The sequence below is a fragment of the Mustelus asterias genome, chromosome 22 (genome assembly GCF_964213995.1).
Source record: "Mustelus asterias chromosome 22, sMusAst1.hap1.1, whole genome shotgun sequence".
In the NCBI taxonomy this organism is placed as follows: Eukaryota; Metazoa; Chordata; class Chondrichthyes; order Carcharhiniformes; family Triakidae; genus Mustelus; species Mustelus asterias.
The window spans coordinates 20575771-20602128 of record NC_135822.1 but is presented as its reverse complement, the minus strand read 5'-3'; the positions used below and the strand labels follow the sequence as shown (position 1 = coordinate 20602128).

The following is a 26358-nucleotide window of genomic DNA, read 5'->3' as shown; positions in this document are numbered from 1 at the left end:
GTACCTCTGACCATTGAGTCCCTTATCACTACTGCTCTCCTCTTCTTCATCACACCCTTTTGCGCTGTAGAACCAGACTCAGTATCAGAGTTCTGGCTGAAACAGCTTGTCCCAGGTAAAGCATCTCCCACAACAGTATCCAATTCAGTATACCTGTTGTGGAGGGGTATGTCCACAGGGGAACCCTGCTCTGCCTGTCCTTTCACACTGCCATTTCCTCTCCTTACAGTAACCCAATTTCCTGTGCTCTGCTGCTTAGGTGTAACTATCTCCCTAAAGCTACTGTCTATATACGTCTCATTCTCCCGAATTAGATGGAGGTCATCAAGCTCCTTCTCCAGTTCCCTAACACGCTTTGCTAGCAGCTGCAGCTGAATGCATCTTTTGCAGGTGCTGTCGTCAGGGATACCGAAGGTCTCCCTGATCTCCCACATCCTGCAAGAGGAGCAGGGTGAGGTATCTAAATGGATACAAAATTGGCTTCTTGACAGAAGCCAGAGGGTTGTTGTAGAGAGTTGTTTTTCAAACTGGAGGCCTGTGACCAGCGGTGTGCCTCAGGGATCAGTGCTGGGCCCACTGTTATTTGTCATTTATATTAATGATTTGGATGAGAATATCGGAGGCATGGTTAGTAAATTTGCAGATGACACTAAGATTGGTGGCATAGTGGACAGTGAAGAAAGTTATCTCCAATTGCAACGGAATCTTGATCAATTGGGCCAGTGGGCTGACAAATGACAGATGGAGTTTAATTTAGACAAATGCGAGATGATGCATTTTGGTAGATTGAACCAGGGCAGGACTTACTCAGTTAATGGTAGGGCGCTGGGGAGAGTTACAGAACAAAGAGATCTAGGGGTACATGTTCATAGCTCCTTGAAAGTGGACTCACAGGTGGACAGAGTGGTGAAGAAGGCATTCTGCATGCTTGGTTTCATCGGTCAGAACATTGAATACAGGAGTTGGGACATCTTGGTGAAGTTGTACAAGACATTGGTAAGGCCACACTTGGAATACTGTGTGCAATTCTGGTCACCCTATTATAGAAAGGATATTATTAAACTAGAAAGAGTGCAGAAAAGATTTACTAGGATGCTACCGGGACTTGATGGATTGAGTTATAAGGAGAGGCTGAACAGACTGGGACTTTTTTCTCTGGAGCGTAGGAGGCTGAGGGGTGATGATAGAGGGTTGGTAGGAAGAGAGGTACTCAATACAATTAATGTTACCAGGGAGGCAGTGCTTGGTAGACTAACGGGACTGAAGGTGGACAAGTCCCCAGGCCTGGATGGAATGCAGCCCAGGGTACTGAAAGAAATGTCAGAGGTAATAGCGGATGCGTTAGTGGTTATTTATCAAAATTCGTTGGATTCTGGGGTAGTGCCGGCGGATTGGAAAACGGCTAATGTTACGCCGCTGTTTAAAAAAGGAAATAGACAAAAGGCGGGTAACTACAGGCCGGTTAGCTTAGCGTCTGTAGTTGGGAAAATGCTGGAATCCATCATTAAAGAAGAAATAGCAGGCCATCTGGATAAGAATGGTTCGATTAAGCAGACCGAGCATGGATTCATGAGGGGAAAGTCATGCTTGACGAACTTGTTGAATTTTTATGAAGATGTGACTAGTGCGGTTGACGGAGGGGAACCGGTGGATGCGGTGTTTTTGGATTTCCAAAAGTCGTTTGATAAGGTGCCTCACAAAAGGTTGCTGAAGAAGATTGGGTCACACGGAGTTGGGGGTAGGGTGTTAGCGTGAATTGGGGATTGGCTATCCGACAGGAAGCAGAGAGTCGGAATAAATGGGTGCTTTTATGGTTGGCAGATGATAACTAGTAGCGTGCCGCAGGGATTGGCACTGGGGCCTCAACTATTTACCATTTATATAGACGATCTGGAGGAGGGGACTGAGTGTAGGGTAACAAAGTTTGCAGACGACACAAAGATAAGTGGAAAAGTGAATCGTGTGGAGGGCGTAGAAGGTCTGCAGAGAGATTTGGACAGGCTGAGTGAGTGGGCGAGGATCTGGCAGATGGAGTATAACGTTAACAACTGCGAGGTTATTCACTTTGGAAGAAATAATAGCAAATTGGATTATTATCTAAATGGAAAAAAATTACAACATGCTGCTGTGCAGAGGGACCTGGGGGTCCTTGTGCATGAGACGCAAAAACCCAGTCTGCAGGTGCAACAGGTGATCAAGAAGGCAAATGGGATGTTGGCCTATATCGCAAGGGGGATAGAATATAAAAACAGAGATGTCTTGCTGCATCTGTACAGGGCATTGGTGAGGCCGCAGCTGGAATACTGTGTGCAGTATTGGTCCCCTTATTTGCGGAAGGATATATTGGCCTTGGAGGGAGTGCAGAGAAGGTTCACCAGGTTGATACCAGAGATGAGGGATGTTGATTATGAGGAGAGACTGAGCAGATTGGGTTTGTACTCGTCGGAATTTAGAAGGCTGAGGGGGGATCTTATAGAGACCTATAAGATAATGAAGGGGCTGGATAGGGTAGAGGGGAGAGATTCTTTCCACTTAGAAAGGAAGCTAGAACTAGAGGGCACAGCCTCAAAATAAAGGGGGGTCAGTTCAGGACAGAGTTGAGGAGGAACTTCTTCTCTCAGAGGGTGGTGAATCTTTGGAATTCTCTGCCCACTGAAGTGGTGGAGGCTACCTCGTTGAATATGTTTAAATCACGGATAGATGGATTTCTGATCGGTAAGGGAATTAGGGGTTATAGGGATCAGGCGGGTAAGTGGAACTGATCCACTTCAGATCAGCCATGATCTTACTGAATGGCGGGACAGGCTCGAGGGGCTAGATGGCCTACTCCTGCTCCTATTTCTTATGTTCTTATAGAGGTCTATAAAATAATGAGGGGCATAGACAAGGTAGATAGTCAATATCTTTTCCCAAAGGTAGGGGAGTCTAAAACTAGAGGGCATAGGTTTAAGGTGAGAGGGGAGAGATACAAAAGCGTCCAGAGGGGCAATTTTTTCACACACAGGGTGGTGAGTGTCTGGAACAAGCTGCCAGAGGTAGTAGTAGAGGTGGGTACAATTTTATCTTTTAAAAAGTAATTAGATAGTTACATGGGTATGATGGGTATAGAGGGATATGGCCCAAAGGCGGGCAATTGGGATTAGCTTAGGGGTTTTTTAAAAAAGCGCGGCATGGACAAGTTGGGCCGAAGGGCCTGTTTCCATGCTGTAAACCTCTATGACTCTATCCAGCTGGAGCTAATCAAAATCTAAAGCCTCTGGATATTCACATATGGAAAGTCACGCTGGTTGTATGAGTGATGGGTTTTCACATTTTTCTTCCATCAATCCCCATTGTCCTCCACCTCTTATTCCTGGTCTCCCGCATCATACCCAGTGAGAACCGGAATGTAAATAAGCCAATGCTGTCACATCAGCAGATGGTGTATCGTGGCAGCTTAGAGCAGAGCACAAGGCTGTGTTTTGTGCCCATCTCAAATAGTGGGATGTAGAATGGCAGGCGTGCAGCGACAGCTTAGCAACAGTTTACCAACACGATAGAATCAGCTCAAGAGGCACAGGATAAAACTACAGCTTATTTATTGTTCATCTGAGTCTAACAGACGTACAATTAGCCACTGACTATTAATTAACCCAAATACACCCCCCCGCCCCCACCTCCATCCCAAACCCCACACACCTATTGCCTGTGACTTACTGTCTTGAATCCCTTGTGGAAGTAGGTGGGGTTGAGCAATGTTTTACTCTCCCTGGCTGCTTGCAACACAGGAGCCATCACCTCTCGCCACAGCTTCTGGTGCAGTTGGATAATCTCCTGCACGTTACCGAATAGTTTCTTCGGCTCCACCTGCATGGCATCATGGTAAAATCAGTCCTAGTATTTCACACATTTGTTCAACCAACAAATTTCCATGCCTGTGTACAGACAATAACCAGGGCCAAAGTACAGACAATCGCCAAGTCTGTGTGCAGGCAACCACAAGGGTCTGTGTACAGGCAACCACCACAGCCTGTCTACAGACAACCATCAAGTACTGGGGAATGAGCCCGGTCAGGTCTTCAAAGTTTCGGTAGGGGAACATGTGGCAAATAGTGACCACAATTCTGTTAGCTTTAGGATAGTGATGGAAAAGGATGAGTGGTGTCCCAAGGGTAAGGTGTTGGATTGGGGCAAGGCTAATTTTAGTGGGATTAGGCAGAAATTGGCAGCTGTTGATTGGGAGAGGCTGTTTGAGGGTAAATTCACATCTGGCATGTGGGAGTCTTTTAAGGAACAGTTGTTAGGGCTGCAGGACAGGCATGTGCCTGTAAAAAAAGGATAGGAAGAGTAGGATTCGAGAACCGTGGATAACCAGGGAAATTGAGGGATTGGTCAAAAAGAAAAGAGAGGCGTACGTTAGGTCCAGGCAGCTAAAAACAGAGGGAGCTCTGGAGGAATACAAAGAAAGTAGGAAAGAACTCAAACGAGGAATTAGAAGGGCAAAAAGGGGTCACGAAATGTCCTTGGCAGACAGGATTAAGGAGAATCCCAAAACATTTTATTCATACGTTAGGAACAAAAGGGTTGTCAGGGAAAAAAATCGGACCTCTCAGGGAAAGAAGTGGGGAATTATGCTTAGAGCCCAAAGAAGTAGGGGAGATCCTAAATGAATACTTTGCGTCGGTATTCACAAAGGAGAGGGATGTGTTGACTGGGAGTGTCTTGGAGGGGAGTGTTGCCCCGTTAGAGAAAATCTCCATTACAAGGGAGGAAGCGTTAGGTTTTTTAGGGAATATAAAGACTGACAAATCCCCAGGGCCTGATGGAATCTATCCAAGGCTGCTCAGGGAGACGAGAGATGAAATCGCTGGGCCTCTGACGCAAATCTTTGTCTCGTCACTGGACACAGGTGAGGTCCCAGAGGATTGGAGGATAGCTAATGTGGTCCCGTTATTTAAGAAGGGTAGGAAGGATAACCCGGGAAATTATAAGCCGGTGAGCTTGACGTCCGTGGTAGGGAAGTTGTTGGAGAGGATTCTTAGAGATAGAATGTATGCGCATTTAGAAAGGAATAAACTCATTAACAATAGCATGGTTTTGTGAGAGGGAGGTCATGCCTCACTAACTTGGTGGAGTTTTTTGAAGAAGTGACTAGAATGGTTGACGAGGGAAGGGCCGTGGATGTCGTCTATATGGACTTTAGTAACGCGTTTGATAAAGTCCCTCATGGTAGGTTGGTGCAAAAGGTTGGATCTCATGGGATAAAGGGGGAGGTGGCTAGATGGGCGGAGAACTGGCTTGGTCACAGAAGGCAGAGGGTGGTAGTGGAAGGGTCTTTTTCCGGCTGGATGCCTGTGACTATTGGTGTTCCGCAGGGCTCTGTATTGGGACCTCTGCTGTTTGTGATTTATATAAACGATCTGGAAGAAGGTGTAACTGGGGTGATCAGTAAGTTTGCGGACGACACGAAAATGGCTGGACTTGCAGATAGTGAGGAACATTGTCAGAGACTACAGAAGGATATAGATAGGCTGGAAATTTGGGCAAAGAAATGGCAGATGGAGTTCAATCCAGATAAATGCGAAGTGATGCATTTTGGTAGAACTAACGTACGGGGGAGCTATACGATAAATGGCAGAACCATAAAGGGTGTAGATACGCAGAGGGACCTGGGTGTGCAAGTCCACAGATCCTTGAAGGTGACGTCACAGGTGGAGAAGGTAGTGAATAAGGCATATGGCATGCTTACCTTTATAGGACGGGGCATAGAGTATAAAAGTTGGGGTCTGATGTTGCGGTTGTATAGAACGTTGGTTCGGCCGCATTTGGAATACTGCGCCCAGTTCTGGTCGCCACACTACCAGAAGGACGTGGAGGCTTTCGAGAGAGTACAGAGGAGGTTTACCAGGATATTGCCTGGTATGGAAGGGCTTAGTTATGAGGAGAGATTGGGTAAACTGGGGTTGTTCTCACTGGAAAGACGGAGGATGAGGGGTGACCTAATAGAGGTGTATAAAATTATGAAAGGCATAGATAGGGTGAACGGTGGGAAGCTTTTTCCCAGGTCGGTGGTGACGTTCACGAGGGGTCATAGGTTCAAGGTGAGGGGGGGTTGGGGGGGGGGGGGGGGGGGGCGGGGGGGAGGTTTAACACGGATATCAGAAGGACGTATTTTACGTAGAGGGTGGTGGGGGCCTGGAATGCACTGCCGGGCAAGGTGGTGGAGGCGGACACACTGGGAACATTTAAGACTTATCTAGGTAGCCACATGAATGGAGTGGGAATGGAGGGATACAAAAGAATGGTCTAGTTTGGACCAGGGAGCGGCGCGGGCTTAGAGGGCCGAAGGGCCTGTTCCTGTGCTGTATTGTTCTTTGTTTTTTAAGACCTGTGTACACCATGGCCAAAGTATAATCACTGGGGCCTGCAATCACCTGGGCCTATGTACAGGCAAACACCAGAGTCAGTGTACAAACAAACAATGGACATGTGTATTGACATTAACCAGATTCTGTGGTCAGGCAAATATCAGGGCCTGTGTACAGACAATAACCAGCGCTGGAATATTGACAAAACACCACAGTTTGTAGCTGAATTTCCCATGTATGAGAGGCTGAAGCCTGCAGAGGCCTCCTTGTTCCATACACATTGTTGTACATGAAGTAAACAAAATTCTTGGGGGTTATGGTGAATACTAAAAGATCAGCCTCACCTCAGTCAGCAGGCCTGATTCCTGCAGGTTCACCAAACAGCACAGGAAGAGCTGCAAGAAAAAAGACTCAAAGTAAGTAACACACTGACTCAACAGTGATATCCAATTCAGGCCAAGACTAAGCTTGCAGCAAACCTCATGCAAGAGTTATTTTTATTGATGGATTAGGGAATTCAGTTAACGCCAGTGAGAGTCAGCATCTTCAGGAGAGATTGGGCATGAACGCCAGTGAGAGTCAGCACCTTCAGGAGAGAAGGGGATCTGAACCCCAGTGAGAGTCAGCACCTTCAGAAATACAGATGACCTGAGCCTCTCTGCTATCAAGTACAAAGAAGGATGAGTACTGGGAGTGAAGTGAGTGCTTCATCCACACAGATCCATGACAGCACCTATTGACAATTCAGGGCTTTTTGGGGCTTTCTGAGGTCAATCAACACATCACTGGCAAGGTAATCAGGACACTGTCAGAAACATGAACACGACAGTACCATTTAGAGTGGGAAAATATAGACAAGCTGCTGACAGAGAGCTCCCACAGGATCAGGCAATTTCACATCAGCCCAAAGCCGTGAGGCACTGAAAACTTTACCCAGGTGACAATACAAGCTGATGACGGGGCAAAGACTCACGTCTGTGATAACACGGAGCTTCTTGATATAGGCAACTTCTGTATTTAGCAGCTCCCAGAGGGCTTCCTGTTGATGACACTGCTTCCGGGTCAGCTTCTATTGGGGAGAAGGACACAAAGGCAGATGGTGAGATCATGGTACTCAAGTAATTGGACTTCCGCCTGTAAATATCCCACACACTCAAATTTTCCCCAGTAAGACACTCACAACTACTGCGCTCTTTATACATGTAGGGATATTAATGGAAGTGCCTGGGTCTGTGCATATATATTGGGGGGACCTATATATGGGAGTTATTAATGTGGGGATTCCAGGACTATTCCCATGAATACATCTTTAACCAGACATTCCCCCATTAATACCCCCAGGTTCTCCCCCCCCCCCCTCCACTGTAACTACGCCAAATTCCCAGACTCCCTCAAATAAATATCCCCACATACACACACCCAGGCTCCTCAATAAATACCACCACCTACTTGGGCATGTCCATACCAAATTTCCTGGGCTCCTTCAATAAATATTCCTGTAAACCCACTTTCCTCACTATAGCTGAGTTTGTCCATATATACACTTCCGCAATATCCAAATACTCTTCCGTATCCTTGCTTGAGGAACAGCACTTCATCTTTGAATTTATTTTAGACCCTACTGAACTCAAGATGATCAAAATTTCAGATCATAATCTCTGTTCCGATTATCTCAGAGAACAGTTCCTGGTAATGATTCTGTCATTATCATTTACGCTTCCTCTAGACCTATTTTTTTGTTTCTTTACTTGTTCCACCCACATTTGCTTCCCATCATCACCCCTTTTACTATTTAATTTCCCCTGCCTCCACCCTATCACAGACCTTTCCTTCTGTTCATTTGTGCCTTCCCCTCTTCCCTGTCTCTCCACTTGCTTAAGACCTGTAACATCCCTTACTTTACCAGTTCTGATGGAAGGCCATTGATTAAACACTAACTTTGTTTCTCTCTCCACATGTGCTGCCTGATCTATTCAGTGTTGCCAGAATTTAGTGTTTTTATTACCCTCGCTTCCCTCACATGTTTTACAGTACCAGCATCTCTCCTATAAACAACACAAATGAAGGGGGAGATTATGATAGTGGGCTAAGAGGTTCAGTGTTACTAAGCTCAGCATCAGGTTGTCTTCTCCACGGGTCATTCACCACATGACTGGGAAAAATTAGGATTTAGAAAGGTGATGAGATTTAATGAGGAAGCAATTTTAATTTCGCTGAAATCTGACAGATCTCTGGAGAGGCTCGAATCTGATAGTATGGGCCCAACAAGAAGTAAGTGGGTTACAAGGAAATGTCACAAGGGCTCCTTTTCACAATAAACTTTCAATTCAAAGACCCAAACAATCTAATGATCTCACTAAAAATTCACAGTGAGGCAAAAACAGTAGAAAATATAATTTTGCTATTGAAATATTTACAACAAACAAGTTACTTGGGAGTCACTAAACTACTGAATAAATTACTAAATGCACATTCAAAAATTATTTTTAAGCTGTTTGTCATCATTTAATTTCCCTTTAAAGGTTATTAAATTGAGTGAACAGCGAGTGTGGCAGAATTCACCCAATCATTGTTGGCACACATTCTACAGGCACAGTTTGTAATCAGGCTTCAGTGCCCCTTTATTAGTCAGGATTCCTGTTGCCAGATACCATCCAATGACCTCGACTGGTCCGAAAGATGTGCTGGTTAGGTACATTGCCCGTGCTAAATTCTCCCTCAGAATAAATGCACAGATATAGCCTGATACTCCATTATCAGCATTGATCACATAGCTGTTTCTTTAAAAATGGGCACCTGAAAATAAGTATTTGGACATTTGTGTCTAAGTAACAAACGGAAACAGTGGAATAAGTCATCCACTGTGCTTGTAAATACACTGCATAAAAACGTAGACTGCATTGTGATACCTTTGAACTTGTATAATGTTTGAAATGATACTTGAAACTTGTACACCTGATGTGTTAAGTGTAATTTTACAAGATGTAAATTTTAAATTTAAACTGAGTGTGGCGAATAGGGGATTTTCACAGTAACTTTATTGCAGTGTTAATGTAAGCCTACTTGTGACACGAATAAATAAACTTTAAATTAGAAAGTGCGGGTATTGGATGAGACCAGAATCAGGAAGTACTGTGATGCCCTCCCAGCTGAATATCCTGATAACATTCACTGGGCTCAGACAGGAAGAATGGTCACTGGGAGGAGATATCAGAGGATGACTGGAGGAATTTTAGTGGAGTGCAGAGAGTTGGGCTGTTACTCAGTGTCAGAATCTCTGAGTTTGATTTAATGTTAACTCTAACAGCATCCTAAGGGACCTAACTTCAGTCCTGGCTAATCCAGTCACCTCAGGAGCCTCGATAATCTCCTGCCAAGACCTCTCGAGGTACAGGCTGGTCTCCTCCTCCTCCTCCCAGGAATCCTGGTCGAATCGTAGCTGTGCTGGCAGTTTGGGTAGTCCAAACATGCTGTATGTATGAAGCTTGCTCTGCAGCTGGTCCATTTTATCCATTTCCTGCAGAGAGAGACAGACAGGATAAGCAATCAGGATCTTGGTCAAGTCTGTGAGGCACAGACTTCCTACTCTCCCCTTGTTCTGAAAATGCTGACTCGTGCTGATATTTGGGTTCATGCGTGCTAGTGGCTCTTTAAGCTAGATAGTGAGCATCAGTGGGCAGGTTGACCATGCAAGGCATCACCATTGATATGTAACTTGTTCCTAAACAGAAACACACAGCAATCACGGGTCACTGGGCAGTCATCAGGGGCAGGAACACTGGCTGATTTCCTCTCTGTCTAACCAAGGGATCATCAAGCTCATTTTTGCACCAACTAACTGAGCAGGGAGAGGGTGCTGGACGTTGAAGCTCTGCTGATTTGTGAGGTTCAGCCTCTCACTGGCCAGAGAAGCTGGGCCACAGCATGAGCTCTTAACGATGCTTTGAATTCTGGGGTCCTTTTAATTCCAGGTCAGGGAATAAAAGCCACCCGAGATATCCACAACAACACTAAATAACAAGACTACAGATGCCCCCACTCTTACCCCATGCAGGCATCGCCCCCTCTTCAGGATGACTGGGTGGTCTATTTTGCTCTTCTCAGTAGATTTATTGTGCATTTCCCCCCACCCCAGCCACCCACCATGTGAGGAGTGTGCAGCTGTTTGTCGCTAGTACCCATGTATCGTGGGTTCATTATATTTCTCTCTCTGCTCTACATCCCACCTGGAGCTGCACAAACCACAGAAACTGCATAACAGAGAATGGAATCCAACCCTCCTCCATTCCCTGATCAATCACACTGGCACCTATTCAGACAGCTGCAGTTCACTCACTGTAACCGGCCTGGAACAGGCGATGAGAGCATAGTGAGCTCCAGAACAGCCCCGAGAGACTGCGCCTGTCCCCTCTTAACTTTTCACACAGCTTGCACCTCACCGACCATTTATTGCTGACTGCAGCCCTTGCTCAAAACATTGCCTTATGGTGAATATGGAGCTGCAGGTTACTGAGGCCACTTCCCAACGAAGGCTCTCACGCACACTAACCTCGCCCCCCCCAACCACACCACACACCATTTAGCACCCACTCCCGCGTATCCCCCACCCACCGGGGGTGATTTTCACACCCACCCCCACTGCACTCTGCCCCACACCCTCCAGCCCCTCTGTGGGTGACTACTTCTGAAGCCATTAATAAAGCTGAGTTAAATCAGGGGGTCGGCACCCACCCGGCCAAAGGGTCCCGTGCTGGCGCCAGAGCCAAATAACCCACTGAAGCGGCTGGCAGCTCGATTCTTCCAGTTGTCTGCACCTCCGCTGGGCAAGGAGGAGCTGAGTGGGGAGAAGGAATCTGGCATCGGGAGAGTGGATTCCCCCAGGAACTCCATCATATTCTTCCTCCGCCTGCTCACCACCTGAAAAACACAAAGCGGGCAAAGTGAGTGAGAGACAAGAATGATGAACAGGGGAAGAGAGAAGGGAAAGGTGGAGGGAGGGAGTTGGAGATAGAGAGGCTGGCAGGCTGGGGTGGTGTTGAAGTGGGATTAGACGATTGTACAGTGCAGCACAAGGTGATGTGAGAATGGACTCCGCTCCCTTCACATGGCAGAAACATAAATGATAGGCAATGCTATAGATTCATCGGAACTGCAGTATGTTTCAGCTCAGCTGCAGCAGCTGACTGTGCAGGGTTACATCAATATCAGTGCAGCATGTGACAAGGAGTGATGACCCCTTTTAAGAATGTTCACTCTGGTAGTGAACAAATCCAAAGGCTTTTTTCTAATCTCACAAAAGCAGATAGTTCCAACTGGTCTATTTAAAAATCAAATCCATTCATAAACTTCACCCCAAATGCTCAGAATGTGAGAAAAAAACAAACAGCAGCCAACCCAGCGAGTCAGCACCTTCAGGAGAGGCGCTGAACCCCAGTGATAGTCAGCACCTTCAGGAGGGGAGCTGAACCCCAGTGAGAATCAACACCTTCAGGAGAGGAGCTGAACCCCAGTGAGAATCAACACCTTCAGGAGAGGAGCTGAACCCCAGTGAGCGTCAGCACCTTCAAGAGAAGAGGGAGACCTGAACCCTAGTGAAAGCCAATACCCTTGCTGACTCCATTACTAATTATTGCTCTGATCTGGTATTGCAACAAACACATAAAAACATAAGTGACTGCACATCAAAGTAATTCATTGCATGTGAAGCAGTTTGTTTTGTTTCTGACAGGAGATCTGATTAGGATCAAATTAAATACAGATCTTCCTGTTTGGTACAAGCTGGAAAGTCCACCATTCCCTCCCTCCCTCTCCCCATCCCAGTAGCCCCAGTCCATACTTAGCAAGCAAGCACAGCAGGAGCTGTTATTGGTGTTTCAACTGCCCTCGTGTCCTGAGATAGGGAGGGAAATCAGCCTAGGATTTCATTCCTGATCCTTAATCCAGGAAATGGACGGAAATAAAATTAAGTGAATGGGTTCTGAGTACGAGTGACAGAGTGTAGTCTGCACAATGAGTAGGCAGGGTCTGAACAGGAGTGACACAAGTGGCTGGAGTCTGACATAGGGGGGCAGCGTATGAATATTAGCAGCTTTAAAAAGAAAGAAAAGCAAGAATTGTTTTTATATAATGCCTTTCATGACCTGAGGACATCCCAAAGCATTTTATAGCCAATGAAATATTTTTGAAATATAGTCACTATAGTAGCATAGGAAAAATGGCAGCCAATTTATGCCCAGGAAGCTCCCATGAACACTAATGTCAAGCCGGGAATTAATATTTTGTACAGAGAAGAACAGTGTCAGGGGAACCAACCAGAGGAACCTACTAAATTGGACCTCCTTGGACCCTGTCCGTTTGTAATTCTGTGGTTACTGTTTAATGGGCCTGCCAGGTCCCTGCTTTACCTGGTCCTCCAATCAGATAGCTTACAACCAAATGGAATAGGCCAGATAGGTTATCAGTGCCCTTATTTGCACTGGGAGACGATGAACAAAGAAAGTAAATTGGTTTCTGTTAATTTAATCAATGTGGGCATGCTATGGAGATTCTGGTGTACAAAACAGTGATTCATTGATTAATTTCTCATCGACTGACTAACTCTCTCAGACTAGACAGTCTGGATCCCACTCTCTGCTGCTCTGGGATTAGCCGATATCAGTCTGGATGGAGGCTCGTATTCTCACTGAATGATTGTGTGATTACGAATCTCAATGACTGCCAGTACCTTCTCTGCCCCACAGCCTGGGTGCCCTTGCTTCCTGCTCCTACTACCCAGAACCCTGTTTCTGATCCACTGCCCCCTGCCAATGCTGTTCCAAGCTGACTTTCCTGCCCTTAGCAGAGTCCCCATCACCTGCCAAGATTTGAGACCCAGTTTGGATGGATTTGAAGCTTGGTCACCAACTTTTGAGTCTCTCTTGTATTTCAAGGACATAAGTTTGTGCTGTTCTGTGAAGTTAAAACTCTACTGCAGTCAGTCCATTCCAGGGATATACTGACCTCATATCCCCTCGCATTCCCTCACCTCCAAAAGGTTTTCGACAATCCATCCCAGCCCTTCACCTCAGTCCTCACCTCAATTCCTGCTGCACCAACAGTGGGGTTACTGGCCACATCAACTGAATCCCAGTTCGACCATACAGACACTTTGAGCAGCTCAACACCCCCAGGGGCTAGGCAGTCCTTCATCCTGGATCCAAGCTTGCAGGAGCAGTCTAAAGCAGCAGGAGGGAGGGGAGCCAAGCCAGTAATACAAGAGGGAGCAGTTCCTCACAATCCCAAAACAGGGGATTTCTTCCCTGCCAGAACCCAGTTCCTGCTGCAGTCAATCAGAGGGAGAAATACTGGTCTCTCTGGAGCTGTTGAAGTAAGTGTCTGTCGACAGCTCTGACCTAACTGATGCCAAATGGTTCTTATCAGAAGGGGGAGGAGCTAGTCAGCTGGAGAATCCTCACCTCAACAAACAGACAAATGTCATCAATTCATCAACAGGATTGCCCTCTCAAACTGTCAAACAAAAACCTCACTCTGCATCACAACATACAGATGGCACACAACTCACATCATTCCCAGTCCCAACAGTCTCATCAGCCCTGACAGAGCAGGTCAACTCAGCAGACACAGGGGGTTAGTTCAGTGATTGAGGGAGGGTTAACTCAGGAATGGACAGCAGATTAGTTTAGTGATAAGAAGAGTTAGCTCAGAAGAAGGATAGCTCAATGATCGAGCATCAACTCAGCAACTGAGAGGGCTGACTAAATACACAAGGCTAACTAACAGCCATACTGAAAACATTAACATATTAAGTTTAGTACAGATCAAAGGCCTCTGATTATGGCAATATTTATGACATTGTGTTCCTTATGCTGCTGAAATGGTCACTGTATGAAGGCAATGCAAGAAGCTATCCTCTGAATACCGTTCTGTGCATTAAGATCACTTGAACTCCAAGAAGCTCATGACCCCATAATCGGATAAGGGTATCTGTAGCCTGCAGCCCAGGTCCTGTACATCAGTGAAGGGTCTGCACCCTCGGAACAGAGGGGGAGAAAATGGACTTATCTAGGCAGTGGTATTGCAGGGGTTAAATCCAGGGTGGTGCTAAATGAAAGTCCAATGTGAGCACTTTCAGCTCAGAGAAAACCCCAGAGAAAGAAAGGTTAATCATTGTTATTTTCAAATGCTGTATCATCGCAATCCATCAGAAAGCTACAGAAGAAAATCTTAAGATTTTGTGAGCAGTGAGCATTCAGCAGATGGTCAGAGGCGAATTTACCCAATAGCTGGGCCTGCAACTATCATGCATGTGGGATTGGTGGGTTTGTGGAAAATGCACAATTGTAGCCATAAGTCCAAAATCAACTATCCCATCTGAGCAGGCTATACCTTTATCACATTTATGTCTCAAATTACTCATAAATAAGATTCTAAAATGCTTTTTTTCTGTAAGTATCCCTCTAACATGCATTTGTATGAAGCAATAACAACTGCTTCCACCTTCTCTCTAGGGACTGTGTCTAGATTTATAAATCAGTACAGACAAATAGCACCTCACCCATACTCATCTCAGGACAGGGAGGGTTTGGCTTCTTGTATCCCACACTCCACCCCAACCCGTGCCCCCTGGAGAACAGCCAGTGTTTGCTTTACCCGATCTTCTTTGCTGTTCCCTCCTGCTTTGGCTGAGGAATCAAGATTGTACACTGAGCCAAGTCAATTCCCCTCCAAATCCGTTGGTAGCATCCGTGTGCTAATGGGCTTGCACTTGGCACCATATCGCTGAACCTGTGTTCTCACTAGGTCCACATAACACCAGTTCCTCCATGTGCCCGATGGCCGGAGGCGTGAGCTGTGACTGGCCACTGACTCAACACAAGCCGAAATATGGGAAACTACTGTCAGAGAAAAACTGAGGCTGGGCACCTGTCACATTCGAGAATCCAAGCTAAACATAGCAGGTCTGCATTGCCATTCCCCTTCCTTAGTACCCACACATGACCGGGTGACCTGCGCTGTGTGCTCAGTTTGGTGAGTGAGTTGCAATTTGTATGACAGGTTTATCAGTAATAAGTGATGAGGAAGCAAAGAGCAGCTTGTATGCACACTTTCTGGATTCCTCTGTCAAGGGAATCACCCTGGGCTTTCCCTAGGCAATTCCCTAGCTGTGTTCAAGTTAACCCTTCAAGGACCTAAATTCCCAGCTGTTGTGCAGGCTATGAATTTGTCTGCAATCCAGCACCAGATGTGGAGACAGGATCAAGGTTTGAAGGTATGTCAGTGCTGTTGTTATGTTACAAAACTAATAATGCGGAAAACATAAATTCAAATTTCACCAAGGCAGTCTAAGAATTTTAATTAAGTTTTAAAGAAGTGGTATTAGAAAAAGTGACCAATAAGCTGTCAGACTGTCATAAAAATCCAACTGGTTCACTAACGTCCTATCGGAAAGGAAACCAGCTATCATTACCCAGTCTGGTCTGGATGTGACTCCACTCTATACCACTGTAGTTTACACTCAACCACTCTCTGAAGTGAGCAAACCACACAGTTGTACCACACCATGAGGAAGAGAAGGCCCACCAACACCATCTCAGAGAAACTAGGGATCATAGGAAATCACTGTTGTCGTAGTGTATTAAAGTTAGAGAAATTGTCAAGGATGGAGGGGAATTTCAGCAGTTGGAGAGGGGTGAGGAGGACGGGAATGTGAAGAGAGGGGAGAGATATGAGTGAAAGCAAAGAATGAGAAAAAGTCTGCAGGCTCTCCCATATGATAAGAACAGGCAGAATTCAAAACCATAGTGACTGGAGCATTCAGAGGCTATACATATCAGAGACTATGAAAAATCAACTGGTTTAACAACTCGAACATTCACCTCCGATCTGGCTTGTGTGGAATGACCAGGCCCCTTGAAGAGACATAGAGGGATTTAATGACTTTAGACCCATGCTGATCTCAGAGAATGATACCCCCAGTTATAGTGCCCTGGACACTTGGCACAGTACGGAGTCTCGCAGGAACACTGAACCTGGGTGAGCTTGGCTAACTCATCTCATATTAAGCAGATGCCAATTGCAGTCCTTCCATTTGGGTCACATTTGAGCCTTTGTTATTTCAGTGGTTGGTGACTACCTAAGAACTTGTAGCAATACTTAAAGAGACAGAGTATCTTACCCCTATGTCCATGTTGTCTCGTCCCGGCAAAGGTTGCTCGGTTCTGTCCATCGCTGGGGTGCAGATGAATGGGGGATTGACTGTTGAAGGTCGCATGATGGGTAAGCTCAAAGATTTGATCTCCTTAACAGTCTGTTCCACCTTCAGCTCACTGCTGGGTTTTGCTGCAGAGTGAGGACAGAGAATGTGATTAGAGATAGAGCCAGGAAGAACGTTCCCTCTCCCTACATTAAACCCATATGCAGATCAGAGCAGTGTTCAATACTGCTGTCCTTCGATTTCCTGACTGACCCCAGAGGACGCACTCTCTTTCTAACTGCAAATCAACAGCTTCTGCTTCTGAATACCCCTGGGGTAAGTGACTGATGGAATGCTAACTGGGGCACAGTCTGATTCTCTGCCATCTCACATCAGTCACCACTGCAGTCACACTAAAATGCCCCTGTGAGATCCCAAGCTCTCAATCATTGATCATATTCCTGAACATGGCACTAATTAAACTCTGATACATATTTGGCACCAATTAGACTCTGATATCTTCATACCACACAAATGCCAGTCAATGACCATCTCCAACAAGAGAGAATCTAAACATCTCATGACCAGCGGTGTGCCTCGGGGATCAGTGCTGGGTCCACTGTTATTTGTCATTTATATTAATGATTTGAATGAGAATATAGGGGGCATGGTTAGTAAGTTTGCAGATGACACCAAGATTGGTGGCATAGTGGACAGTGAAGAAAGTTATCTCCCATTGCAACGGGATCTTGATCAATTGGGCCAGTGGGGCTGACGAATGGCAGATGGAGTTTAATTTAGATAAATGCGAAGTGATGCATTTTGGTAGATTGAACCAGGGCAGGAATTACTCAGTCAATGGTAGGGCATTGGGGAGAGTTACAGAACAAAGAGATCTAGGGGTACATGTTCATAGCTCCTTGAAAGTGGAGTCACAGGTGGACAGGGTGGTGAAGAAGGCATCCAGCATGCTTGGTTTCATTGGTCAGAACATTGAATACAGGAGTTGGGATGTCTTGTTGAAGTTGTACAAGACATTGGTAAGGCCACACTTGGAATACTGTGTACAGTTCTGGTCACCCTATTATAGAAAGGATATTATTAAACTAGAAAGAGTGCAGAAAAGATCTACTAGGATGCTACCGGGACTTGATGGTTTGAGTATAAGGAGAGGCTGAATAGACTGGGACTTTTTTCTCTGGAGCGTAGAAGGCTGAGAGGTTATCTTATAGAGGTCTATAAAATAATGAGGGGCACAGACCAGCTATATAGTCAATATCTTTTCCCAATGGTAAGAGGGTCTAAAACTAGAGGGCATAGGTTTAAGGTGAGAGGGGAGAGATACAAAAGTGTCCAGTGGGCCAATTGTTTCACACAGAGGGTGGTGAGTGTCTGGAACAAGCTGCCAGCGGGAGTAGTAGAGGTGGGTACAATTTTGTCTTTTAAAAAGCATTTAGACAGTTACATGGGTAAGATGGGTATCGAGGGATATGGGCCAAATGCGGGCAATTGGGATTAGCTTAGGGATTTTAAAAAAAAAAGGGCGGCATGGACAAGTGGGGCCAAGGGCCTGTTTCCATGCTGTAAGCCTCTATGACTCTATCTCCCCTTGACATGCACTGACATTACCATTGGTAAATCCCCACTATCAACATCCTGGGGGTTACTATTGACCAGAAACTAACTGGACAAGCTATATAAATACTGTGGCTAAAAATGTAGTCATGATGTGGAGATGCCGGCGTTGGACTGGGGTAAACACAGTAAGAAGTTTAACAACACCAGGTTAAAGTCCAACAGGTCTATTTGGTAGCAAATGTCACTAGCTTTCGGAGCGCTGCCCCTTTGTCAGGTGGAGTGGAGAAATGCTGACAAACAGGGCATACAGAGACACAAACTCAATTTACAGAATAATGATTGGAATGCAGTCTTTACAGATAATCAAGTCTTAAAGTACAGACAATGTGAGTGGAGAGAGCATTAAGCACAGGTTAAAGAGATGTGTATTGTCTCCAGACAGGACAGCCAGTGAGATTCTGCAAGTCCAGGCAAGCTGTGGGGGTTACAGATAGTGTGACATGAACCCAAGATCCCGGTTGAGGCTGTCCTTCTCTTCCCGTTGGGGAGCACTTCAGCGGTCACGGGCATTCGCCCTCTGATCATCTCGTAAGCGTTCTCCAAGGCAGCTTTCACGACATACGACAGCGCAGAGTCGCTGAGCAGAAACTGATAGCCAAGTTCCGCACACATGAGGACGGCCTCAACCAGGATCTTGGGTTCATGTCACATTATTTGTAACCCCCACAGCTTGCCTGGACTGACGAAGGGGCAGCGCTCTGAAAGCTAGTGGCATTTGCTACCAAATAAACCTGTTGGACTTCAATCTGGTGTTGTTAAACTTCTTGCTGGGCTAAAAATGTAGTAAGAAGTTTAACAACACCAGGTTAAAGTCCAACAGGTTTATTTGGTAGCAAAAGCCACACAAGCTTTCGGAGCTCCAAGCCCCTTCTTCAGGTGAGTCTTCACCTGAACTGGTGTTGTTAAACTGCAACTGGTGTTGTTAAACTTCTTGCTGGGCTAAAAATGTAGTAAGAAGTTTAACAACACCAGGTTAAAGTCCAACAGGTTTATTTGGTAGCAAAAGCCACACAAGCTTTCGGAGCTCCAAGCCCCTTTTTCAGGTGAGTCTTCACCCCTTCTTCACCTGAAGAAGGGGCTTGGAGCTCCGAAAGCTTGTGTGGCTTTTGCTACCAAATAAACCTGTTGGACTTTAACCTGGTGTTGTTAAACTTCTTACTGTGTTTACCCCAGTCCAACGCCGGCATCTCCACATCCTAAAAATGTAGGTCAGTGGCTGGAAATTCTGCAGAGTGAAAAATCCTCCTGACCCAATGTTTGTATACCATCTACAAGTTTCAAGTCAGGAATGTGATGGAATACTCTCCACTTGCCTGGATCAATGCTATCAAAAGTGTGATTGTTATCGAGCATATACCAGAGTACCATTGTTACATAATAACACTCTGGTACATGCTATCAACAGTGTAATTGTTCTCAAGCATGTAACAAAGTGTGATTGTTATTGAGCTTGTACCGGTGTGCGATTGCTATCAAGTCTGGCACAGGCCTGATAACAATCACACTGTTGATAACAATCACACTCTCAATAGCAATCACATTCTGACACACGCTCAATGACAAGAATGAGGAGTGAGTTTGAAGTTATCCAAAATCTCAGAACAAATAATTTCCTCAATGGGCTTAGAATCAGGGGCGTATTTACAATGAAATACACCGTGCCTAGGCACAGGGCATGGAATGATGATGAACCCCCACCTGGGAAACTCTGCTGGTGTATAGATGCACTTTCACAGACTTCATTAGCGACCACAAAAAGTTTTTATTACTAAGAATTGTGCAGGGGCCACGTGGGCTGTAGTTTGCTCCCAAAATGTCTCTATGCCTCTGTCTAGGAGCCTTTCTCACCATGGGTTGATTCCAAACTCTAGGTCATCTAAGCTAGGTGACCCTTACTCTGCTGTGTTTCCCTTAGGAAACAGCCACCACATCCCTCACTCTTTAACTCCTTTATACAAACTTCAATAACTAATCCACTCCATCCTAAATACTAACTAAACATTATGTACATGAGTTGGACAATTATAAGTCGAGTTTTTGAGGGGTTTTCTGTTTCTTGTAGAGCAGCATAATTCTGTTGTCTGAGATGCTTCCACAGGATCGACGTTAGTGGGAACAGCAGTAACTGGTACCTCTTCTGGCCCAGGCGATTCTTCACTACTTGCTTCCACGGAGACATCAGTTATGCCTATAACAGGTCAAGTAGGTACTTCGGTGCATACAGGTTCAAAAATATTTCTTGATGGCAACACTGATTGCTGCATCATCTCTCTACTCTTCAAGTGGTCCACGTATTTCTGACCTTCCACGTCCACTTGGTGTGAAAGGCGTCCGGTCTTAGAGGCAATAATTCCAGGGATCCAATTTGAACCACAACAAAAGTTTCTCACATATGGCTTAATTTACCATAAATGATCTTGTTGTACTATGTGAATCATGGCTTACTTTCTGATTACTATGGCTAGCTTCTATCTTCCCTGGCAAATTTAAAAACACAAGCTTCAGTCTCGCTCTAATTAGCAGTTCTGCTAATGGAACTCCTGTTGTTCCAAGGAGTGATACAATAGCCAAGGAGGAATCGTGAGATTTTGGTCTCCAAGGTTCCTCCTGACAGTTTATTTCAACCAGACTTGAAAGTTTGGATGGCTGTCTCAACTAGTCTATTTGATGCTGGGTGGTAAGGCGCAGTCCTAATGTGTTTAATACTCTTGAGACCAATGATGTTTGAAATTCAGCGCTTGTGAATACGGTTCAATTATTTGACACCATGACTTCAAGTAATCCGTGAGTTGAAAAGCATTGGTATAATCTTTCAATGGTGGTATGCGATGTAGGTGACTTCACCTCAAAAACGTCCATTCGTTTAGAGTATGCATCAATCAAGAGAAAAACATTGTGCCCAGGAATGGAACAACATAATGAATATGGATTTGTACCCATGGCCAGCCAGGCCATTCCCAAGGATGCAGTGGGGCTAGAGCAGGCGATCTTTGTTGCAGACTGTACTGTTGACATAGTGTCATAGAAGTTTACAGCATGGAAACAGGCTCTTTGGCCCAACTTGTCCATGCCGCCCACTTCTTAACCATTAAGCTGGTCCCAATTGTCCGCGTTTGGCCCATGTCCCTCGATACCAATCTTACCCATGTAACTGTCTAAATGTTTTGTAAAAGATAAAATTGTACCCGCTTCTACTACTACTTCTGGCAGCTTGTTCCAGACACTCACCACCCTGTGTGTGAAAAAATTGCCCCTCTGGACCCTTTTGTATCTCTCCACTCTCACCTTAAACCAATGCCCTCTAGTTTTAGACCCTCCTACCTTTGGGAAAAGATGTTGACTATCTGCTTATCTATGCCCCTCATTATCGTATAGACCTCTATAAGATCACCCCCTCAGCCTCCTATGCTCCAGAGAAAAAAGTCCCAGTCTATCCAGCCTCTCCTTATAACTCAAACCATCAAGTCCCGGTAGCATCCTAGTAAATATTTTCTGCACTCTTTCTAGTTTAATAATATCCTTTCTATAATAGGGTGACCAGAACTGTACACTGTATTCCCCAAGTGTGGCCTTACCAATGTCTTATACAACTTCAACAAGACGTCCCAACTCCAGTATTTAATGTTCTGACCAATGAAATGAAGCATGCCAAATGCCTTCTTCACCACTCTGTCCACCTGTGTCTCCACTTTCAAGGAGCTATGAACATGTACCCCTAGATCTCTTTGTTCTGTAACTCTCCCCAATGCCCTACCATTAACTGAGTAAGTCCTGCCCTGGTTCGATCTACCAGAATGCATCACCTCTCATTTATCTAAATTAAGCTCCATCTGCGATTTATCAGCCCACTGGCCCGATTGATCAAGATTCCATTGCAATCCGAGATAACCTTCTTCACTGTCCACTATGTCATCAATCTTGGAGTCTTCTGCAAATTTACTAACTATGCCTTGCGGCCGAGAAGGCTTAGTCCTTCACCTTTCACTATTATCACTGGGAGCTGGATAGGACCATTGTCCATAGTTTACAGGTACCATTGTGTTGCTTTTTATTTCTATTGCTTCTCCCAGATAAGTTTTCAACTTGGCAGAAGTGACCTTCATGGTCAATGGTTGGACTCCCTCTCTTAGTGACTGAAATGTATGCGTGTCCATCACAGTGGCTGATGACCCTGCATCCACTTCCATCTTAGGAGACTTCCCATTTACTGGGACCCTAGTAATAGGGTCTACCTTGCTGGTTTTTAGATTAAACAGAGAGTGAATACCAGAATCATTAGTGCTAGGCTCTTCCACATTGTATAATTGTAACATCTTGGTTGATTGATTACTTGGCACTGTTTTATCAAATGTCTCTTTTGTGACAATTAAAACACTCAGCCTCCTTAAACTGACATGATTCAGAAGTGTTGTTATTTCCACATCAGTAACATTCAACTTCAAGAATGACTGACTGACTGCCTATTCTGTCCCTTTTTGTTTTGTTGGTGGCTGAAATTGTTTCCTGCTTCAGATGCTTCCGTGGTTTTGGTGCCAAGGCTGGCTGCAGGTTCCTGCCCTAACTAATGGACAGCGCCATTTTGTGTGTTCTGCATCTCTTATGCACTTTTTTCAATGCTATCCATGGCCAATGCTATTTCCATTGTTTGCTTAAAGTTTAGCCGATCTCTGCAAGCAATCTGTGTTGAACAGCATCATTGTGCATACCACAGACTAACCTATCCCGTAACATGTTGTTTAGGGTGGCTCCAAAATCACAATACTCCAATAATTACTTCAGTTTAGCAATGACAGTCACGATTGAGTCGCTTGGGGCTCTCATCCTCAAATTAAATTGGAACCTCTAAATCCATAATCTCACTAAATCATTTGGAGACTGCAAATAAGATTATAGGTTTGAGTTCCACAATCACTTAAGAGAATTGCTTTGCATTGAGCCTCCTCCCCCATTTCATTTGCTTGGAAATAATACCGAAGGCACTCGACATATTGATTCCAGTTCTCTATAGAGGAATCTAATGGGTCTCTTCGTCCAAAGAGCGGCATTCTGGTGAGTACCTTTAATTTAGACTTTGACTAAAACAGGATACTCACAGGTGTCAGGCAGTATCAGGATAATTTATCCTTGATGCCAGATGCAGCGGGCGGCAGGGGGAGGGCGGGCGGTGGGCGGGGGGGGGAGAGCGGCGGGCGGGGGGGGGGGAGAGCCGAGCAGGGGACAAACACCGAGCGCCAAGCGGGGGAAAAGCACCAAGTACCAAGCGAGGGAAAAGCACCAAACGGGGGAAAAGCACCGAGCACCGAGCGGGGGGAGAGCACTGAGTGGGGGAAATGTATTGAGCACCGAGGCGAGAGAGAGGTGGCCACAGGAGCACCAGGTGTGAAATCCCAGCTCGGCAGCGGGTGAGGCAACAAACCACAGGCATGATGGTAGACAGAGGTGAGGGAGCAGAGCGAATGGATGAGCCCAGGCTAGGGAGCAGACTGGGTGGAGGGCCCTGGAAGTGAGCGAGAAGAGATACCAAGTGTGTGGAGGTTGTGTGTGTGTGTGTGTGTGTGTGTGGGTGTGTGTGTGTGTGGGGGTGTGTGTGTGTGGGGGTGTGTGTGTGTGTGTGTGGGGTGTGTGTGTGGGTGTATGAGAAGGTGGGAAAAGGGAGAGTGTGTGAGGGGGTCATGGATGGGGCAAGAGTGAATTCTGTAGGAAATAGATGATCAGAATCAGTTTCATCCAAGAGGTGAGCTTGGACTTCAGCAAATAAATTATTCCTCCAGGCATGTTTTTTTAACAGGTGAAGAAGAGTATTTTTGTGGTTTCTCGGGGCTGAGGGCTCGGGCAGTGGGGCATGGGGAGAGGTTTATTACATTGCTGTTTGTGGAAGATTGCTGTGTTCAATTTGGCTGCAGCATTTCTTGATCACATCAGTAACTGCACTTCAAAAGTATTTGATTGGCCGTAGAACCCTGGGACATTTTGAAGTTGTGAACTGCATTATGTAAGTTTCTGTTTCTCCGAGCCTAGAATACCGAGACCAATATGGTCTCTCCCCCAATATCAGCACTGGAGAGAAGCTAACTCAGCATTAACCAGGGCTTGAGGCAGGAATATTGGCTGGTTCTGCCACAGCAAACAGTGCAGATATGACTGGTGCCCTCAGCAGTAATAATTTGCGTTATCTCTGCCTACTACCTCAGAGGTCTGCTCTTGTATCTAGCCCAGATGCTGAGGCAGGAACACTCATTAACAGTGTGGTGAATGCAGCATCTCTTAGACCTGACTCCTGATGCAGTATCCATCACTGACCATCAGTCTTGCATTGCTCACACTGAGGGCATCATTCGTAGCCCCGGGTCGACCACCTACCTTTCACTTTCAAGTAGTGTCCTCCAAACCGATACGCCTCAAAGTTCAAGTTTAGAGGTGTATAGGAATGGTCCAAGAAAACATCCATCTGGTTCAACTCAATGCCATGCCTCTCAAACACCGGCAACAGAGCCTCCCTGCAAAAGAAACACACATTCTTCAGGAATGGAATGAAAATCCTACACTGGCATTTCATTTACAGGCAGTGGTCAGGGTCCGTGAGCAAATTGCATTCAATCAGTGTTGCCCAGATTGCATTGATTTTACTTTATACTATGTCCTAGGTAACTCCGAAATAGGATGCACGATGACAGCGGCGCGGCGGGGCCCCCGGTGACAGCGGCGCGGCGGGGCCCCCGGTGACAGCGGCGGGGCCCCCGGTGACAGCGGCGCGGCGGGGCCGCCGGTGACAGCGGCGCGGCGGGGCCCCCGGTGACAGCGGCGCGGCCCCCGGTGACAGCGGCGCGGCGGGGCCCCCGGTGACAGCGGCGCGGCGGGGCCCCCGGTGACAGCGGCGCGGCGGGGCCCCCGATGACAGCGGCGCGGCAGGGCCCCCGATGACACTGGCGCTGCAGGGCCCCCTGATGACACTGGGGCAACAGGGCCCCCGATGACACTGGGGCAGCAGGGCCCCTGATGACACTGGCGCGGCAGGGCCCCCGATGACACTGGGGCAGCAGGGCCCCCGATATCACTGAGGCATGGATCCTGGAGATGTTGGGACAGGCTTCTGCAAATGCTGTGGCACACTCCCATTGTGGCTTGGATTCCAATATTCAGCTGGAATCTTTAATGTTCTTGTTTTCTCCGGTGCTGGCTGCCCTCAGTGAAGCCTGAATGGCTTCTCATGTGGCACTGTCTGCGGAAGGTGACAAGGAAAATTGATATGCGTTGTTTGCATTTTGTCACTGTAACAGAGGGACCCTGTGGGAGTCAGCACACTCGGGATAACCTGGCACAGGGGTGGCAGATGAGGGAGGCATGGGAATGCCTTGGACTTACCCCAGAGTCCTTTTCTTCATCGCAGGGACAATCTCTGTCTCAATGTTGATATTCAAATCAAACTTCAAAGTGAAACATTCCTTACTGGGATCCTGTAGAACAAGGAGAAAGTGTCAGCACCATGAAGTGATGCAGGAGGGCAGGAACTGGGAGATACCCCAGCGGCACAGAGGCCAACTAGACCCGAGCACAGGTACTGATTCGCTCTCCTCAATACTACCACCACTTTCAGCAGTCCCAAACTCAACTTTAGTAGAGTCAGTTACCCACAAATCACCTCGGATGTAGGCTTTAGAGCCAGTCTGGACTATCAGTACAACATTCCTTCTCGCATCTACATCAACACTGCATGGGCAATTCAGCTAATTACCTGTGAGAGAACAAGTCTACACAAAACTGCTCTAAATTCAGGATTAATGTGGGAAACTCGCTCCATCCCAGCGTGGAGGGAGCTTTTCTTTGTATCTAGCCCTTGCTATTCCTATCCTGGGAATGTTTGAGTGTAGAAGCAGTGTAACTTTGTGGCATGCCTGTTCTAAGAGTGTTTGATGGGGACAATGTAGAGCAGTGGTGGGCAACCTGCAGCCCAGGGGCCACATGCAGCCCATCTGGGTTCTGAGTGCAGCCCATGAGACATTTTGTTGACTGTTGCGCACGTGCAGTGTTGTCACATTCCACTGAATTCTATCTGCATAGTATTTTTCCTACTGGTCTGACTGAAGTGATACGTATGTAAAGCAAGGGCAAGTGAAGCGAGGCGTGTGCTGATTGCTCACAACATTGACTTTGAGAGCCATACATTCCCTCTGTGTCCAAAGT

The 26358-nt window shown here is 46.2% G+C and overlaps 1 protein-coding gene across 5 annotated transcripts in view; it reads right to left on the bottom strand.

Moving 5' to 3' along the window:
* The window catches only part of LOC144509891 (pleckstrin homology domain-containing family G member 5-like), an 88282-nt gene that overhangs the window by 17484 nt on the left and 44440 nt on the right, over positions 1-26358 (bottom strand). For all 5 annotated transcript variants that reach the window (XM_078238842.1, XM_078238840.1, XM_078238843.1 and 2 more), the window contains 8 exons: positions 25540-25631; positions 24538-24674; positions 16522-16685; positions 11079-11264; positions 9697-9864; positions 7321-7416; positions 6692-6742; positions 3697-3846 (listed from right to left, as the gene is read on the bottom strand). In XM_078238842.1, the coding sequence (XP_078094968.1) occupies positions 3697-3846; positions 6692-6742; positions 7321-7416; positions 9697-9864; positions 11079-11264; positions 16522-16685; positions 24538-24674; positions 25540-25631 (1044 nt within the window). The remainder of the gene's footprint in view (positions 1-3696; positions 3847-6691; positions 6743-7320; positions 7417-9696; positions 9865-11078; positions 11265-16521; positions 16686-24537; positions 24675-25539; positions 25632-26358) is intronic.